The 21,686-nt window shown below is 32.6% G+C and overlaps 1 protein-coding gene across 1 annotated transcript; it reads left to right on the top strand.

Moving 5' to 3' along the window:
- The first annotated feature begins 2,129 nt into the window (after positions 1-2,129).
- On the top strand, positions 2,130-10,704 carry LOC133187901 (uncharacterized). Its single transcript, XM_061323295.1, has 6 exons — positions 2,130-2,189; positions 2,321-2,454; positions 2,608-2,933; positions 8,377-8,483; positions 8,638-8,719; positions 10,152-10,704. Exons 1-6 carry the CDS (start codon positions 2,161-2,163, stop codon positions 10,683-10,685), a joined length of 1,212 nt encoding a protein of 403 aa, XP_061179279.1. The 5' UTR covers positions 2,130-2,160; the 3' UTR covers positions 10,686-10,704.
- Positions 10,705-21,686: the final 10,982 nt, after the last annotated feature.

Genomic DNA, 21,686 nt, shown 5'->3' on the forward strand with positions numbered 1-21,686 from the left:
AATTATATATATATATATATATATATATATATATATATATATATATATATATATATAGTTGGTATCTCGAATATTGATATCTCGAATACCATAGAATACCATAGATATGTCGAAGTGATTAAAAGGTCCCAACCCCTTATTCTATATGTATTTTACCCTCGATATCTCGATATCTCGAATCTTCGGAACCTCGAATTTTTTTTCGGTCCCATCGAGTTCGAGATAACGAGGTTCGTCTATATATATAACATAGAGTGTTTCAGTGCCTTCGGAGGTGAACAATTGCGTTATCAATTTTTAATTAAGCACAATTCTATTTTTACGCATCATGCTACGTGATTTAGATGTTCCAGATTCGACTCTCGTTCCCGATGCCGCGTCTATGTTAAGATGTTTAACATAGGCAGAGACTGTGCCTTCTCCAACTGCCCTTCACAAGAAGTGAAGGTCTTTAGGATGAGACTTAAGAAACGAGATTCGTGTCGACTCGATAAAGACCTCTCACTGCTATGTTCCTAAACGTAATGCACAGGCATTTCATCTTATGCAGGTTGCGTCTCTATATGAATGAAAAATTCTCGAATGGGACGTTAAACAACAACCAATCTTTATAAATTTTATATCTGAGATCTGATACTCTCATCTTTTATTGCATGAGGAAGTCAATTTAATTGCACATTTTCTTGATGTATCAACGATGCATCAAATGTGAAGAGTACAAGTAAACATACTCAGAATGCCAATCAAACAATTCAAATTGTGAGTATAGCAAACGCAGACCTCTGAAGGCAACAGAGGTAGTATCAGGTGCCATGGAGAAGTAAGCATCACAACCGCCACGTGCCATTTGTCATGACCTGTAGACAATTACGTAATATGGAAAATAATTGTCTAACAGTTTTTATGAAAGACATGAGTTAGATTTCGACCTAATAAAAATTAGTTACTGTAATAGTTGAATATTATATTCTATATTTTTATTGTTCTCTCGCTTTTGTTTTGCATTGAATATCAAAAATGTATTCCCCATATAATTTCCGCTAGAATTCTATTTCTTTTCAGAGTCTAGAAATGTTTAACTTTATTGTTAAAGGTTTGCTAGACGTTGTAAATGAGCAGTCTAAAATGCAACAGAAATTAAATATAACAAGAAGAATATAGTTTTCTACAAACGTAAAATGCTAGAAAAATAATTTTAACTTGTTTTTCACAAGACTTTCTCACTTCATTGAGTGCGGATTGAAAACGTCTGCAAGCATCCTTCCGGGAAAAACACCCCACTGAATCATTTTTATCTTGAGTAAATATCACAAATTCGCATCCTTCCTGAAATCACGTCTTTCCAGATTAGAGCTATTTCTGCACAGTAGCACATTGATGATTTAAAAGTGGCTTATTCAGCAAAAAAAAAAAATTCATTTTTATCAAATACAAGTATTTTTTATTTATTTATTTATTTATTTTTTTGATAAGCAATCCACTCTTGTAAAGAGGTCATACCTTGTCAAAATCAGTATCAAAATACCTTTCACAAAGATTAAACCATATGAGTTTTAAAATTTATATATAAATGTTAAAGAAAGATATACATGAATTAAAAAGAAAAAAAATCCTATTATTTCTAATTCACAAAGATTAATTTTTTAGAAGGTATGCATTTTACATTATTTTACATATAATCAATGTACACTTGTTTCAAATTATTTACGATTAATATAAGTTCCCTTAAATTTCACCTTGTATTTCTTGTACAAATTTAACCCCCCACCCCCACCCCCCCCCCCCCACCTCGAGCTCTCTATTGTTCCCAAGACATTAAGATCCATTGTTAAAACATTTAGAATCTGGTTTGTCTAATTATTTTATAGGCTGTACGTTGCTTGTTAGTATTTATACATGTATATAACTGGAAGCTAAAATGATGCACAATATTGTTAGTATTGTCATAATAGTATATTCACGTCTTTGTAGTACTTGTGCAGATTATTCGGAAGCAGGGGAGTGAAGCATCATGACCATGACTTTCGTAATGGCAGGTAAGTCTGAGGTTTTAAAAACGAGGCAGATAATATTGTTTTTACACACTTTCCATGCAGTTTTTCTGAATCCGATTTTTTTTTCTTAGTGATTTTTAGAGGTACATGTTTAACCTTCATTTTGATGTGCAGGGAGATCCAAAGTTACGACAGGTAACTTTATTTAACACGTTGCAAACATACATGTATTATAATGTTAATGGTAAGGGAGATGAATTGCTTTCATTATTTTACAGCTAAGAAAAGCAATCGATTTTAGCTGATGCTTTTTCTATAATTTTTAGAACATTGGAAAATGAAATGATAGTTTTTTTCGAGCGTATTCAGACATCTTTCACTGAAACACTGACGAACTTGAAGGAGTATTCAGACAGAAGGAACATTTCACATGTAATTACTGGGAGCTGTCGCAAAAATGGTGAAATTCTATTAATAAAACTCAATTTCACGATGACAATTCTAATGAACTCTCATGAATTGATCTCTTTCTGTTATAGAATTGAAGTAAAAATCTCAATAATTTCCGAAAGCCTTCGTAATTTAATTGGTAATAAAAGATTTATTTTTTCAGATTATCTTAAAAAATACATGCGTGGATATAAGCAGAATGATTCTTCATATCATTTGACTATAGAAGAAAACAGAGACAAAAACCTGAAGACATGCATTTATGATAAAAATACCACTTCCACATTCAATGATATTATTGGCATATGCCTGAAAAGACTTCCACTATCTAAGATAAAGCCTGCTGCAGCTAAAATATTGGGCATTACCCCCGACACAAAGGGATATCGATTTGACTGCAATTTAATGATACGAAATTTACAGCCAACACTAACAACGGTAACAGATTTTACTGTTACAATGGAAGTTAAACGGACTCAATACTTACAGGTACATTAATAATATTAATCAGATTGAAATTTGGTTTAAGTTTATTATCAATTCAGCTGAGACAAAACTCGATAAAGCATTTCTGACCAAAGTTTGTGAGCTTCAATCATATGTTTATCTGTGTGTCTACTTACTTTTCATAGTTACTATTTTTTTTTCTCCAGAAAACCCTAACAAAAATACTATAGTAAACTATATAGCTTACTATGGTAAACTATAGTAAATCAAAGTTTCCAAAGTGATCACTATAGTGCCAAAGTAGTCACTGTAGTAAATCAAAGTTTTCAATGTGATCACTATAGTAATTCAAAGTGGTCATAGTTATCACTGTAGTGTCTTAGTGATCACTATAGTAAATCAAAGTTTTCAAAGTTATCACTATAGTTAATCAAAGTGTCAAATTTATCACTGCTGTTAAAAATTTTCACATTGTTAAATTTATCACTGTAGTTGGCTATAATAGACTATAGTTCGTTTATTATAAGAACTGATACGGTGTTTTTGATCTCTTCTTAACAGCCTCTGCACATAAAGGAAATTTAGCTACTGTAGAAATCAATCTAGAAATTGAAAATTGCTTTAGACTTTCCTACTCCTCTCATTTTTTTCCTCAGTGAGAAGGGGGGGGGGGGGGGGGGGGCTGGTGCGGCACCACCACTGTGAACAAAAAAAAATTTAATAAAGAAAACTAAAAAGAAAAGAAAATATAGGGACAGCTCTTATTGTTTCTGCGGGTAAGACCCTTTTAAGCAAGATTTTGTTGAATAAAATCAATCTTGCGCTGATTGTAAGACAGTAAGACAAGGATAAATGAAGATCCATACATGTCTTTCACTTATGACTGTGACCCACATCATGTGGCTGGAGGAACCGGGGGTGGGGCACAGAGGGGATTACTATAGATTACTATGGTAAACATGCTTGTGCCCCCTCAATAAAAACGTCTGATGACCTTTTTTTTTTTTTTTTTTTTTAGTTCCTCCTCAACTGTCAACTGAAAATGTATGGTTGTGTCCCCTCCCAAACTGAACTGAATTTGCTTCCTACGGGCCTGCACGTAACAGCAATATAAATGCAGCTATACTCTTTTTAATTTTTATATAGCATAAAAACCATTATGTGCAATGAAATCGAAAGTGGGAATTTTACACTATAGTTAAGTATGCTAAAAACGAATATTTGCTCAAGTTTAATTATTTTGTACATTTACATAAGAAATAATCATATAATTTTCGCAGATTTCTATCTTTACAAATTCCTTGCAGTAAAGATATTTGGGAGAGAAATATTCGAATATTTTGCAAGAGAAGGGGGGGGGGGGGTCTAGCAAATATCGATAAATATATAATAATGAACAGGGCTGATTTATTTTCTGCTTTAGCCTTAAATTAGTGATTTTTCACAGATTTTTCTTTCTTAAGAATATTTTTTTTGAAATGTATTCCATATTACTCCAATGAAACTCACATTTAGGACGACAATGTTTTGATGAGTTCTGTTTACTTCATAAACCATTCTGATAAGTTGCGACACCCCTTTTCAATTAATCTATAATTTTCTATGTTTCTGTTTCGTAAACGGCGTTCAAATTATTGTTACAAATGAATAAATGGATTAGAAACAAGTCCTTCCAACTTTTTACTTCCTCCCTTTTCCCAAATCATTTAGAACTTTTATATGTTAAAATACTCGCAAGTTCAGGATCTAAGAATTTCACATTAAAAGTCTATTTCCATTTAAACAATTTTTTTTTGCAATTACTTCTATCCAGTTTTTGAATTACATTGTAGTTCTTCAGTTTAGAAACATTCGTTTTAAGATCATTTCAGGTATCTTGTCGTTTTTTTTTCTGATTGCCCCCTTCCCCACTTTGAAAAACAAACTTCGTGCCTGGACGCGCATTTCAAAGATCAGCTAATATTTGCAGGCGTGTAGGAAAAAGTCCGGAAAACTAAGTTGGACAGGCTATCGTCCTTTGAAGCAAGTCCTATGTTTTATTAACGATGTTCAATACTCAATACTTACATGTAATTAGGAGCGATGCATCGCACAAAAATGTGTTCAAGGGATAGAAATACAATGTTCCTTCTTAAAAATTATAATAGCATAGGGACCAGGTAGAGTGAAAACTTTCCGAGACAGTAACACAGGTTATTTTTACTGTACATGCATCTATAATATTCAATCAGTTAAACACGCAGTTGCCATCAAGACTGTGATGTGAAATCAATTTCCAACTGTTCTTAATTGTCTTAAATTAATTATGAAGTTTATTAGTAAGATAATAAATGTCTATCCCAATTAATACTAGTTTTAATTCAAAGTCACATATGTAAAATCGCTCAAGGTAATTTTTCCGCCCCACGACGTTACGTTTCAAAAAATGACGTTCTTCTAGCATTTTTCTTTTTCAAAAAAAATATAATCGATATCGAAAAAAGAAAAACGGCAAAGAAAAGCTAAAAGTATACACTATCAATCGACAAAACCCCGTTACTTTTTGAGACAGGGCCATTTTTGATGGTTCGTGGCTCTTGCTCATTGAAGTGAGAATTTCCTTACCGAGTATGAATATAACTTTTATCAAATGCGATGTAGAATTGGTCAAAAAAAGTCAACATTTGAACTGACAGCCTGATAGGAATAATCTTTATAATTCTTTAAATAGCATTATAAAAGGGTAGCTGTATTAGGCTATGTAACTATTTAAAATTCCCTATGAAGGGATTCACGTTCGTTCAAGTTATTTCCCCAAGTTTGTGGTTTGCCCACAATACTGGGTGTTTTGACATGTGAATTAAAGGGGAAAATTGAAGAAATCCTCTGATAAACAGTTAAAACAAAATTAGTGAAATTAACACGTACAAAGGTGTTTGTCAACTATCAGTATTGATTCATGATAATTCAATGAAATAAGTGAAGGCAATGAACAGTGATCGATCTAAAAAAAAAAAAAAAATACAAATAATACAATTCTGTGAACAGGGCATAAAACAAAGATCTTTCGATATCCCGGAGGTGGGATCAGGTACCTAAGAGTAGTAACATCCACTGCTGATCATTTTCTACTTTGTTGAAATCAAGGACTCTGGACAAGTGGAGCAACATCTGGGGTCAAATTAACGTAGAAAATATAGGCATCGTCTTTTCACAAAGCAGTGCGTTGAATAGTCTCATTGATGTGGAAGTATCCCATTTTGCACTTTGGACATTTTAAAATTCATATTTGTTCAAACAATGGCCCCTACGATTGGGGTGGGACCAAAATGTTTTGAAAATCAACATAATATAATGGGAAAATCTCCTTTTTTAAAGATTTAAAGAACAGAGGGGTTATAAATACATGAACTAAGATTTGATTTACAATTATCCCTAGAGTCGCGGAGTAAGGAGTTGATCCTTACGTTGCGGGTTCGAATCCCACTGTGGGACGTGGAGACCGGTCCTTCGGATGAGACCGTATAAACCGAGGTCCCGTGTCGCAGTAGGTGCTGGCACGAAAAAGATCCCTCACCGCTCAATGGCCGTAAGTGCCTAGTATAGGACAGCTCTCCAGCGGCAAGTGGTGGCGTCTTCATATGAGTGAAAAATTCTCGAGAGGGACGTTAAACAACATACAAACAAACAAACAATTATCCCAATTTACATTTGTAGTTTAATTCTGGTCATACCTCTTGGACTGGAGTTGAGGGGCTTAAATTTTCTCCGATTAACAATTTAACAATATTAGTCAAAATGATTTACATCTACCACACTTGTATTAACGTGGATTTCGTTTGTCGCAATGTACCCATTGAGCAATTTTTTATCATACCATAGATACAAGAAGGAATAAATTTTAAATACTAACTATAGGACACTGCTATTTTGTTAAGATTCACTTCAAGGTCTTATTGAGGACTGTAGTTTTCTAATGTCGAAATTACTGTGAGAGTATAACTTTCTACATGTAATGATGAGTTGAATGAAAGTAAGTTATCTGAATGTGTTCGCCATTTTCCTAGTTCTATGGATAAATGTTACAGACGTTCAAAATTTATAACTGATCTTTAAAATTGATTTAAATCAATGGTATCTTGAGAAATTTGATATATTTTTAAGTTGATTTAATGTATCCATGCCTATTTTTCTATAGTAAGATTGATTGAATTCGAAATCTTAAATTTTTATCAATAGCTTGCTTCGTTTTAGAAATTGGTCTATATATGTAGTACATGCTCTTGAATCAAACTTGTCATCTACAAAAATTTTATGCTAAAAGCATTGTGCACACAATAACTCCAAAGTTTATATAAAGATGCTGGAGTTCTTCATCGATAATAGTCTTTGGAGACCAGGTTTTCCAACAATCTGTTAAATTTCCCAAGGATATTAATCGACAATATGCATTTGCATTCTTACTCAAAAACTTCTTCAAGAAAAGATGAAGTATCTATAACTGTGGAATTCAATATATTGACGATGTTTTATCAATTAACAATATTCATTTCTCCAACTGATGAACTTAAAGACAACACAGAGTCTGACACACTTGTTTCGTAAGTGGGTGTTTAACTAGAAAAAGACATTGATGGCAAACTAACAACTAAACATTATGATACACGTTCGGACTTCAAATCTGCTTTCTTCAATTTCCCTTTCTTTTTTTAATAATCCATCACCATCTGCGTATGGCTTTGCGCACTATCAATTACTGAATCTAGCCAGGACACTTAATGAGAATTAGGTAATATCAATTACCTTTTAATTCAACATTTTGCAAGAATTTTAATGTTTATAAGACCATTGTTATAATTCTTATTTGCCTATTGATTTATCCAATAAGAATGAAAATTTTTCTCATAAGTATGAAAAGGGCTAATTCATTTATGTTACCAGATCCCACATGTGATGTCTCCAATGGTCAGTGTTAGCTATGCTCTGAATATGTCATTTTTTCTTGGATTTTGAGTTTCATAATTGTTTGTTATCTTCATATCTCATCTCTCTTTTATTTTATTGCAATTACCCCTTTGCAAACAATCTGTGTATTGTTTGTGTTTTGTCAACATACACTTATTTGGCAATTGTTATGGATTATTTTTAATTTCAGCGCAGCACTGGTAATGCGTACTATAAAGAAATCAACAGAATATAGACGTGCACAAATAGATACCTTTTTAAACTGAATTTATTTTTGTAAAGCTCTTATATTATCGTATGACTTAATTATTAACCGAAATAACATTTTTTCCCCACTCTGTTTTAAATTTAGTTTGCTCATCTTATAAATTTGGCCCCGCCCCTTTATGTGGCCTTAATAGTGCTGCGTGGATAAACATTTTTTTGTATTTTTTTAAGATTTAATCACTGAAAAAATATTTCATTTATTGAGAAATATTTCCCTGTATTACAAGTATGAACTATCAATGCATATTTAAACACTATTATTTATGTTTGGTAGAAAACAATGCCAGATGGTGGTTGGTTTTTATGTGGTACAGCAGTAGGAATTATAACTTCCTCAGCTATTTTCTGTGCTGTTTGGAAACACTCTACCTATAAGAACAGGTACAATGTAACATGTCGTTTTGCATTTGCAGTTATCAATGTACAACAATTATACTTTCAATTAAATTATTCTTGATTTAATGTTTATAGGCTGAAATGAATTTTGATGAAAGTACTGCACGCAAATATCCAAAGAAATATTTGATATTTGTAGGAAAATTGAAAAACACAGGAAAAATACTACAGAAGAAGCCATAGCATCTGTCTATCATGATATTGACGAGTATGAATTGATGGTAATATTAAAAGTTTCCACAACACATTTCATATCTTTGACGATACATTTTCTTTTTTTTTTCTCTGTCATCAGATCTAGAACTCCTATAGATTGAAAGAAAGCAATTCATTGTTATTTTTAATCTTTCTAAAAAAAAAAATATGTAACACGTTCTTAATTGTAGCATTAATAGCCTTGAAATATTTATGGATTATATTAGGGGTATCCATATGTTAGGGGTATCCATATATGCATTATGCATTATGACAGAACCAAACCAATAAAGTATTTAAAGAAAAGAATTGAGCTGTAGGGTAAGTTAACCATGCATCGGACACATACCTTGCTTCGGACAACTTTAAGCAATACTAGACTTTCATTGAACCTGAGTCTCCCCGTGTTTTACTTGTTTCTGTCTTAAAGGTGAAGATTTAAACTTTTTAATGATGCCGAGTTCATGTTGTGATAAAAATACCACACGAATGGCCTTAAAATTACGTCATATTTTGCGTCATCAAAGGGGAGTAACCAGAATTGGACGCTTTTGCAATTTTAAGAGTTGTCGTTCTTTTAAATAGACTTCAACGGAACGAGTCGGGCCTAGGTAGAATTTGTCAATGCCTGATAATTTTAAAGAATTTTTTTCAAAAATTTTACTTCAATGTTTGTATAATATTTTTTTAGAGTTGTTTTTTTACTCGTATGTTTATTTCACCGTACATCGGACACAAATTAACCGTGCATCGGACACTTTCCGATGCATGGGTAATCACTTCCATTTTCATATAAAACCCAAATGACAGCTGTTCTTTAAGGAAATAGAAAATAAAAAACTCTAAATTTTCAGTGAAAATACAAATTATCGATATATGACGACTAGAAGTGGACTCAATTTATTTCTTTAACTAACCTAGATTATGATAACCCACGAGACAAAGACGCGAGTTGCCATATTACTAGCATTGTAAAGCCTTTCTGAGGCGATGTGATGCAACTAAAATCTCTTCACATTTGTGGATCGAAATAGTCATTTAAATTTAACTAGAAGGTTAATTTTTAAATTAAAAGTTAAAAATGTTTCGATATCGCTAATTTTTAAGAACCGAGATCAAGATATGACATTTTTCTGATTTAAATACCGTATGTCCGATGCATGGTGAATATTGTCCGATCCATGGCGAATTCTGACTTATTCCGAAAAAATCGGTTTTAAGTGATATTTTCTCAATAAATAGCACACAATTGTGTCAAAAATTTATATTTTAACTACATACTACATGTTCCATTTCGATAATTTTCTGTCGGTAGCGATATCGCTAGAACTTGTTGAAGTACGAGGGTGTCCGATGCATGGTGAATTCAACTTTTAGGAATGTGAATTTTTAACTTCATAAAACTTTGATCAAGTTGTAAAACATTTCATAAACCATTTTGACACATTTTTCATTTAGCCCATCTATAGAGATACCGTAAAGAGAGAACGATTCATCAAGCCTAGAGACATTTTGCCTCGTACATGTACAATGCATACTAACAAATCACAAAGCGTAACAAAGGACGGTGATTCGAATATGGATGCAAACAAAGATATCGATGAGGAATATGAGAGTAGAGAAATGAAACACACTGAGCAGTCTAACGGTATCGTGGATTTTGATTGTTACAGACAAGACGATCATGGATTGACCATCAAACTAGAGGAAAATAGGGAAAGTGATCCTTACTTTGTTTTGGCAAAAAGAAAATCAAGCATAAAAAATCCCGAGGAATTTAAAGATCAAGATCCAGAACCTGACAGTGAAACTGTTGATGTGAAAGTACATTTTTCTGATTCTTATGGTGGTCCCACAGACACAAGAGAACAGGGTGAAGGAATTATCACTGAGAATAAGACTTCTCTAAGTGATGACTGCGATGACAAACACGATGATGATACATACTTTGTCATTGACTCTACGCCATGTCCAGCATGTCCAGATATATAAAGGAAAATCTTGAACTGTTTCATTGCTTTTTTTTTAAATTCACAAGTCCTCAGGACGTCGTCTAATTGAGTTTAACAGGAACATTCTATAAAAAAAAAGATAAATATCTTTTCAGATATAGGTGATTATTTTCTACACACAGGATTTGTACTTTATCAGTTAGCTGGTTCAATCTATAACTAACAATAAATTACATAACAATGTTCTACATACCATTTATATGAAGACACTTTTTCAAACAAAAAAAGATGTTTAAAAATCCTTGTAACGAATTTCTTCTTGGGCTTCCTTTTTAAATTGCTAAGGCTTTTATGAAACAAGATACCCATGGACCTTAACGGTCACCTGAGTATTAGCCCTTTCACGATATATGCGGTACTACTCTTTTGCAGGGCAAATTGATAACTTTTGGCGAAGTTTTTGTTAATAGTAAATTAAATGACGTATTTTAATCAATTGGCTTTACGTCATATTTCAGCAAAATATACCATTTTGCCCTGCAAAAGAGTAGTACCGCAGTTATAGTGAAAGGGTCTATCGTGAGTTTTTTTCAGGTTACGACCACTTTGGGCCGGACTGAAACTGCCTGAGACTTATATCACAGACAGTTTACAGTTTGATAAGAACTCTTTATTTGATCTCATATTTATGCAGCTTGCCTCCTATTTATCCAAATGTAAATTAAATAAATAACATTGTATAATTAATTTCAATATATATGTATGACCCCCGACCCTCCGTCATGCGAAAAAAATTATAAAGATTTGTTTCATATCCCTTCATTGATCCCACATTGTGATCCCATCGATATCCTCCTCCAGGACCATTATTAGAAAAAAAAATAATTTGAATTACCTGAGGATGCTGGCATATTATGACCCTGCTGCTCTCAAGAAGAAAAATATTAAAGATTTTTCCTTAATGTTCCCATGTAAAAGATTTATTCCTTCGTGTCGCCCCTAACCATCTGCGGGGGGCCTGATTTGAACAAAGTTGAATCTACACTACATGCGGATGCTACCTTATTAAGAAGCCTAACCATGCTCTACTGTTCTTTAAAATAAAATCTAAAAGATTTTTCCTAAATAATCCTGTATAAGTTTTTATCTCTATTTGGAAATGTACTCTGATTGGAAAAAATGAATCAGTCTTACCTGAGGATGCTTGCACATTTATACGACTAATCATTGCCCTGCTGATCTTGAGAGGATATTAAAATAAATGTCCTATATATTCCCTGTAAAACTTTGATTCCTTATTGTGGCCCCACCCTATCCCCAAGGGCATTTTGAAAAAAAACACTTGAATTTGCACTAGTTACCTGAGGATGCTTCAATATTAATATGACGTATCATGTGCCTGCCGTTCCCGAGAAGAAAATTTTGAAGAAAAAAATATATTTTCATGTAACTTTCGATCCTTTTTAGTGACCCCATCCTACCCCAAAGGGTCATGATTTAACAAACATGGATCTACATTACCCGAAGATGCTTCCATAATAATATGACCAGTCATGGCTTTTTTGTTCCTGGAAGAAAATGTTTAAAGATTTTTTTGATATTCCAATGTATTTTGATTGCAGTTGTTGCTCCGATCTTTCCCCAGGGGGTAACCATTTGAACAAACTTGAATCTACAATACCTGAGGATTCTTCAACATATATGATTTATCATGGCTTTACTGTTCTTGAGAAGATTTTCAAAGATTTTTCTTCTATATTCCTATGTAAAACTTTGATTGCTCAATGTTACCCCACCCTTACCCATGGGGTTATAATTAGAAAAAAATCCACCTGTGGATGCTTCCGTATAAATATGGCCAATTTAGACACTGCAGTTCTTGAGAAGATTTTAAGAGATATCATCCTTTATATTCCTTTGTAAAGCTTTGATCCCGTTTATGGCCCAACCCTATTCCCGGCTGCAGGGCCATGATTTAAACAAATTTGAATCTTCACTTTGTCAGCAAGCTTACATACATGTGTATAAGCTTCAACTTTTCTGACTCAGAGGTTCTTAAAAGGAAGAATTTAATAAACAGCTCTCCACCTTATTTTTGCCTTTTCCTTGATTATCTCTCCTTGAAAGGGAGCACTGCTCTTCATTTGAATAAACTTGAAATCACTTTACATGTACCATAAGAAACTTTGTGGCAAGTTTGATTGAAATTGGTCCAGTGCTTGAGAAAAGGTTGCAAATGTGTAAACGTTTATGCACGACGCACAGCGGTACAACCGCACATTCGCGCGACGAAAAATACATTGTAGCAATAGCAATATGTTACATAACTGATTCAGATAACCTAAATTCAGATAAAATAGCTTTTCTAATAACAATTTGTACTTTGTTCGCTCCTTGGATACAAAGGAGCAGAAAAGAAGAGTTTCAAAGAAATAATGCATTTTTAATATACCTGTAGAAGCATCCTCATATCAATTACGCAATCAGTTTATCATCTGCTTATACACCTACAGGAGCAGAAAAGATTTTTTTCACAATTAATTCTATTTTAATTAATTATAGAGAACCTTAGAACCAGAACCTCTGATCCAGGCGCCAAGAATTTTCTTTTTTAAGAGGCATCCTGGCTCATCATAACTATGCATCTAGTTTGTTAATATCGAGAGAGGAGAAGAAGATTTCAAAGAGATAATACATTTTCACTATGTAATAAAATATGGAGATAACGAACAGCATTCAAGCTCAAAGTCCATTAAAACAATACAAATCGGGAGGAGAGCAAATATGGACCTCCAAAACATCAGAGGTGGGATCAGGTGCCACGGAGAAGTGAGCTTCCCCTGCGGACTGGTCACACCTGCCGTGTGCTCCTTGTCATGATCGGGAAAAAAACGAAAAAATCCGTAGACATTTTAGTGTGTAAATAATGGCCTATCAATTAGTATGAAAAATGTAAGTTATATGTAGCATTTGACTTAATGATAGGTTGTATTTACTGACAAGGTCATTTTATCAACTATAAAACTTGCGAAATAATGACTTCGATCGAAACTGTTGATATTCCTGTTTCATCAACTTGTTTGTCAATAGCTTGCTTCTTTTTAGAAATTGTTCGTTCGTAGAGCATGCTCTTGCATATTGAATCAACTGGGAGACGAAAACCCCATATGCAGGTGATAAGGGTATATTGCAACATATTAAGTAAGGGGAATTGACAATTGAAATATTGAAGTCATCAGGTTTATCATAAAGCCTTATTGTTAGGTTTCTTTTCTTTTTAAAAGAATATATGCTTCTCGCTATATATCCCTAACTCCAGAACCCCTGACTCTGGGGTCATGAATTTCAAAGTTTTAGTAGAAGGCTCAATGTTTATTACAATCACGCCAACTGTTTGACTGCTTGATGTTCATGGGTATGGAATTTTTCTTAATTATAACACTAATTTTTATGAATTTAACACCATCTATCACACAGGGAGCTAAAATTACAATTTTGTACCCCGTCACCCAGTGATGCTATATGTCGAAATTGGTTGAAATTGGCTCGATGGTTCAAGAGAAGCTGAATTTGTTCAAAACGATTACGAGCGACGCACAACGCACGTCGTACACGCACGACCACGGACGAAAACAAATAGCAATAGGTCACCTGAGTGACTCAGGTAATCGATGTACTTATTGCGACAAAGCTTCTATCTAAAAATTATCGAAAGTTTGCTTTTCAAGATTTTTAGAAATTAAAATAAATGTTTAAGATCAAATCCTAAGAAAACGTCTGCTTTAATATCGCGGACTTCGATTTTAAGTTTGTAGTTTTTATTTAAGACAGAATATCTGGGTGTACTTACCAAATTATATAATATCTACATACATCTGTCTGCAAAATCGCCTCATATATATTTAAGCAAAGATGTAAGCGTTATCGATATCCTAACCAAAAAGTAAGCCATTTAATAAATCATCTATACATGAATGTGTCATTAAAGAATACATAAACTTATTCTGATTCCATCATTCAAGGAGCATAAAAAATGATGCTGATTTTAAATATCTTTCTGAGCGACCTTTTTTTCCCTTTACATGATTGCACTTTCATTTTAGTTGAAGATAAAAATTTTATGTTCGATATATATCCCTATTATCTTCTTCGTACATTCTAAGTTGAACTAAAACTATACACGATCTATTAGTAAAAACAGAAAAAGTGTGTATCTTGAAATTAAATGTAGAGATTACCTTCTGTTTTTCAGATGTCTGTTTTGATTGATATAAACATTTCTAAAGAAAGTTTTATTCAACATTTTTTAACTTCCTTATCTGTCAGAAAGAGGGATTTTGTTATAAAGACTGTCAACAGTACTGAATAAAATTTGCTTGAGAGTTCTTGCATGAGAAAAAAAAACTTTCAAAGTTGAATTTATTACCGGTCTTTTTTAGCATTTGTTGGTTAAATCTTAGAATACAACACAGTGATATCCTGAACATTAACCATGATTGATAAAACATAATAATGTTTTAAAAATGATAAAAGAAATATTTAGTTTTGTGAAAGAAATTTTATTTTCATACTTTCAACCAATCAGTGCAATCCTGAAAATAAAAAAAAATATTTGAAAATTGAATGTCAAATAAGAAATCATCATGTATTTAATTGACTCTCGTTTATTTGCCTATTCGTTAACAATTAACAGTTACTGTCTTTTAAAAAAAGATTATTTGTATCCGTGTGCATGTGCTGGATTCGAAATATTTTTTTTTTTTTGTATTCTAATTGGTCCAATGTTATTACTGTCATATTTTTAATGTCATTGAAAATACTGCACGTTCTCAAAATTATTTAGGTTGCGATTTATACATAAATTGATTGTTAAAAGTGTATCAGTTGAATAAGGGTTTCCTTTTTTTTTTACATTGGTAAGTAAATAAGACAATTCCTATTTTTTACACTACATAAAATCTATATGTTATTTAGCCATGCATCATTAACTATAAGTACATCTAGAATATCTGTCGCATGCGCTAATTACAATAGTTTATGAATACTCAAACCTTTTTTCTTTTTAATTATCAGTTTTAAATTCTTTATAAAAAATATCCTAGTTGGTACTCTAGTTTACAGGGAAACAAATGAAAAATGACTCACTCTTCAGTCAAAACTATTTCAAATAAACACTTTTTGGCAATTATTTGCAAATGTTAATTTAATATCCAGATCAAATTTCTTAACGTAAGACATTCACTAGAAAAGTTTCTTTTCGTTAATTTAGATTTCTGTAATGATTGTTTTCGTTGTTTTTTTTTTTTCTGTTTGTAGTGATTTTGTCCATTTCTTCTTTTTGTATCTAACACAGTTAATACTTACAGAGCACAAGCAGCAGCGCATACTGGAGCACCGATTCCAAGAGTAAGGGCAGTTTCTATTGCTCAGAATACTCCACAGGCGCCTGCAGTCAGATCTTTTCCATGTACCTGAAACCACTGCTTGATGTGAGCCACAGCCTCATGAACTTTAAAGAAGAGCAATATGTTAGTATGTCTGAAAATGAACAATGTTTGACAAAAGAATGAAATCGTTTTCCATCTTCATTTTTTTCCTAAACTTGACCTTGAAAAATATTATTCATACGAAAGGGAACATCTAGATATGTACAAGTTTATGCATGTACTCAATTTGAAGTCGAAAAAATGTCGGCATAAAACAATTAGATCAGAAAAGAGACATACCGTTCATTCTCTCCTCTGGTGTCATTCTCTTATAGGCTTCCAGAGCGGCATTTTCATTTACCGTATCAGCAAACAAGAATGGAAGACAGACGAGGAGAAGGAAGGCAGCGTTCATCCTGTAATTATTTATCAGTATCATTATTACTGTAAATCACATATTTTCGTGGGATCAAATTTTCGAGGTTTTGGAAAAAATATTGGTTTGTGGGGATTTGATTTCGTGGTTGGAGAATTGTTGAGTAGTCATGTACTTAAAATGTTACATATCGTGGGGACATGATTTCGTGGGTCTCTTCATATCTCAAAAACAACGAAAATTAAACCAGACGAAAATTAGTGATTTCACAGTAAATTAAAAATACTTAAGTAGATGTAGATTCTAATAACAATAGAAATATCTTAATTGATAATTGGAATTGTGAATACATATAGCAGATGTTTGTTAATTATCAAATGTGTAACCCTGCCTGCTTCTTATCAGAATTTTTTTTTTCGAAATTTTATCGTACATTACGCTAATCAAAGGTATTAAAAATCAAGCGATTTTTAGCAAAGTCAAATGAATCATTAACGAAAATAAAATAAGCTTTAGATAACTCAAAAAATACAGAAGACTTATCCATGGTTCTTGAATTATACCGTATTTATTCATTCAAATTATTATATAATTATGCAGATATGTCTGCTTTCTCGCAAGGCAGCTTCTTAAGTATACTTACAAAAAATTATTTCGTTCGATCATTTATCTAGGTCTGGACCCATTTATCAAAGATTTTAATCGCTCTCTTCAACTGTTCTTGAAACAGATTAGTCATCTTTGAAATTTAATGCATAATTTTCCTCTAATCGTTATGGTTTTGACGACAACATAAACTTTGAATAACCAGTCATTCTACGACCACATCTCTATAGTCTTGAATGAAACCTTTTTTATTATATTTTGAAATGGATTTTCATTCGTCATTGTCAACATTGCTATTTCAATTTAACTTTCATCATCGCTATTTGTACTTTTATAATTTTTAACTACCTATTTATATCATTTTTGTTTTTAAAAGAAAAGGTGATCCTCACCTTTCGACCGGGTACTCCAACTGTAAGCACTCAATGTAGTAATCCTTACTCAAAATTAGTAGGAGAAATTTCAGTCAAAATTTAACCAAACACTGATTTGTATTTGCATATAAGGTCATTATAATTATCATAATTGTGATCTAAATTCTGAAATGCTGACTTTAAAGGAAACAATTGAAAGCCCGGTAACATTAACTTATTTATCAACGTTTGCTTTGGTTTAATCTTGCCCGTACATCAAACATTATCTTACATACCAAATTAGTAAGAACAACAAATAATGAAAGCGGTAAACGTGTTATGTAATTGATCAAGCAATTTTACTTTATTTTAGTATTTATGAACTTAAGGCAAATGTAATTCAATCAAATAAAGAAAATATTTTTATTGTTAAAAATTAGTTCTTTTATGTATTTAAATTCAACAAGTAATAGCTTTTCAAAAAGCTAGCCTGACTAAATCAATCAATATCTATGGAACGTATAAGCAAGAGAAGTGCTAAACGTTTCCCTCGTCAAGGAACGACATAGTTGCGATACTTCATTACACAAGATGTACAAATGACTTTCTCAAATGTCATAACCAAATATTACAGATTAGCGAATATCTAAGACATGCACCTGTTTGGTCGTTTATTTGTTAGCCCAGTTACGTTTGGATGAAAATGCAAGTGCGCTTGAGTAGATTGGAATTCTGAGGAAAATAATTAGACGAGTCGTTCTAAAGAAATTCATATTACTCTCTTACCAGAGAGCTCGCTTCATGCACACTCTTTGGTCAGTGATAGAATGATGAGACGGCCTCTATTTATAGACTGGTCTGTTCTCGGTCGTTCTCGACGACGAAGTAAATTGTGAACAGTTTTAACTAGGAAAGTTGTCTTGAAGTGTTTCAATGACACTCTAGGACGCAAAGTAAATGGCCGATACACTTTATAGCTTGAGCAAAACAAGATATTGATAATCCCCCCACCCCGGACAAAACTCACTTGCGATGATGGTTTTATCATGTATTATGAATGGGTTTAAAATACGTCTTTATGTACAGTTTTAAAATCGTTCACAGTTTTACTTTTCAATCGATTTCTGGGCCTCAAATTTCTTCTATTACAACGTGTGTTTTTTAATGAAATGAATAGAGCAGTATAGAAAACCAGTACAGATCATGATTTTTTTTTATTTTGCCGATTCTTTATTTAGAACCTTAGGAGAGTGAAGCCCATTCCTCAATGGGTGCTGGCCTACACTCTTGTCGTTGTATTAAAAGGAAACCCTTGTTCATTACAAAGCGTGGAATAATATGCCACTGGCTGACTTTCTAAGCCTTCTAAAAAGCTAACCTTGTAACGTACATTATTTGTAATATTGAAAGAAAAGGGGAGAACAGACTGAATCAAGAAGGGATATCCCATTTACCAGGAGGAGGGAGTTTGTTTATAATTGGACTAGTCCACTTATGGGATAACCGGGAAACAAAATAATTAATAATAGAATAATTAGCAAATCTATTGCTTTAGTGTTGCCTGACCATATACAATGTGCTATTTAAAAATTGACATAAAATTTGCAGTTAATAAAAAATCTCAAGCTTAAAAATCAGGTTAAAAAATCAAATTTTATTTATTTCGATGCAGAGAAGTTATCACACCCATTCAATAGAACAATCCAAGAAGGAGACGCGAAGATAATTTACTTGTGACATTTGGTGCGACATGATTGTGTCACCCCTTTCGTAGAGGACAAATGGACTGATCCAGTAGTTTAGAAACGCAAAAAAAAAATGTTACACGGACATGTCCGTATAAAAAATCTCAAAGAATAAACAGGTGCATGCAAAAAAAAAGTCTGAAGGAAGTAAACACATTATTATTTTGCTTCAGTAATATGTTCCTTTCTTCTGCATACAGTATTTGTTAAAATGCAGGTAACAAATTCCGATACATTCAGCCTGCACAAAATCTTGCTCACTAGGTATGATCGCTTAGTTTCGGACCATGGAAAAATTTATTCTTATACTGCCTGACGCACGTGGCGTCAGGCAATAGTTCGTTTCTATTATTCTTTTCATAGAGTATATATGCAGTATTAAGAAAGTCATATATTGAAAAAGGTGGCCTAAGATAAAAACATATGCAATCTTTAATTCCAAAAACAATCCATTAAAACATAATGCTCTTTATGACCTCAATAATTTTTCCGAAAAAAATCGCAGTATTTTATTACAGAGAAATATAAGGGGTTACAGGACCTTCCTGACCACAGTTTCCTTGACAGATATAGTTAGATACAATCTTATTCTGTTTGACATAAGATCTAATATAATTGCAAAATCTCCTTACGAATGTCAATTATGTCATTGAAGCAAACCTTTTGTCTAGATCATCATTCAATTGAAATTCGTGAAAGAAGTTTTATGAAAAAGTATGGATTTTCTTCATATAATGAAAATTAGATGTTTCGATGTTTCTTACCTGTAATTTATTTGGCTTGACTCACTGATGGTTTAGAAAGTATGTATGGAGGATTCTTTTATAGTCATAATCACATATACTTATCTAGCTAGATTTGCATTCACCTTGAAAACCCCAAACAATATCCTATTTTAAGTACTCTTTGATAAATGTTGTGTTTGCTTATCACTCAAGTCATCCAGTAACAGTTTTGTAAGAAGGTAAGAAGGTATGTCTTACCATTAAACGAAGTTTGTTTTACTATTTGACATAGTTTTTAACCGTATCTCTAGCTGCAGAGTTGTAACTCTCTTCGAAATTAGCTTCAAACCCACTCAGTAATTAGAACATATATTAAAGAGAACTGTTTCTTGTTGCAAGCCTTGGGTATCATTTCTCGCAGAATATGCACTCCATTCTTCCACCTAAAGTAAAACATTATATTCGTTAATAAGCGACTAACGTATAACAGAAAGACCGGTCAAGGCAATTTGGAGTCTATGTCTACTGCGTAACGATGAAGGGCATAATTCTAACTAAATTTTCTTGTGTTTCCATTCACAAAATTCATCGTTCGCACGAAGTTGTAGTTCCACAGCTACATGTATAATAAAAGTCAAGAAAAGCGGATCGTAATCGCAGTATCCTTTAATCTCCGATCGAGTGCGCCTGTCTTTCAAACAATTGATTTACATGTAAGAATATTTAAAGTGATGAGTTTTAGGTCGATCAAAAGCACAATGTATTTTTGAAAATTATTTTTATGTCATGACTCGTATACACTGCAAGAATTTTTTCTTCAATTACATGTACCTACATGTATGTTTTAGAGTAGGATTTCCCCTACAGCCAGTTTTTTTAATTATAATTGAATCCATGTATAATCCAAATCACTCAGTGTCAAAGTAAAGAAAATGGACGAACAAGACGAGCGAAGTGCCAATAGTGCCACAAACATGAAGGTGAAAAATTTAATCTCAATTATAACAAAACTTTCTTTGAGATTTCATCTCTGATTAAAGCATATTTTACTTTAAATCTCTAAAATTTGCAAAAAATTCACTAAGATTGAAATTATTTGCCTACAAAATAACATATACACACTAAAAATTTCTGACAAAACTGTGACATTTTCCGTTTATCTTGTTTTGAATTTTTTGAATAAATAAATAAATAAATAAATGTACTGTGACAAAGAAGAGAGGGTAAATCGAATTTTAAACCCTTTTATTGGATGTGAAATAATTAATCCACCACTCATTTGTTTTTATTTTTATTCATCGGTTTGTAGGAGATAATTTTTGTCAAAGATTAAAAAAATATTACATTTTCTAAAGAAGGTACGCAGTCCTGGAATAGTGGTCATAATCTCTCTCTCTCTCTCTCTCTCTCTCTCTCTCTCTCTCTCATTTTAATTACATCTCTTAGCATAGCCTCTTTGCACAAAGCATTTCTCACACTAGTTTCACAGCGAAATATTGCTATTGTTTAGCTTTGTGCAGAGAAACAAACAGGAATTTAACTTTACATGGCTTTTCTGCAATTGTATTTCAAACTACACTTTCATATTATTGATATGTAAATGTTTATCTAAGTTTCCGATGATCATTTACATATCCAAAATAGCTGCAGTTGCCTGGGACTAAAAAAGAGTCATTTAATTTTTTCTAAAAATTTGAAACTTTGCAAAACTTTAAGACAGTACGTGTATTTGCTATCTGCTTTCAAATTTAATATAACACTGGGGTTTATAAGACATGCTTATGCTTCGACTTGCAAAAGCATTGTTTCT

The sequence above is a fragment of the Saccostrea echinata genome, unplaced genomic scaffold (assembly GCF_033153115.1).
Source record: "Saccostrea echinata isolate AGI-Se365-2 ecotype Australia unplaced genomic scaffold, CSIRO_AGI_Sech_v1 ptg000015l, whole genome shotgun sequence".
In the NCBI taxonomy this organism is placed as follows: Eukaryota; Metazoa; Mollusca; class Bivalvia; order Ostreida; family Ostreidae; genus Saccostrea; species Saccostrea echinata.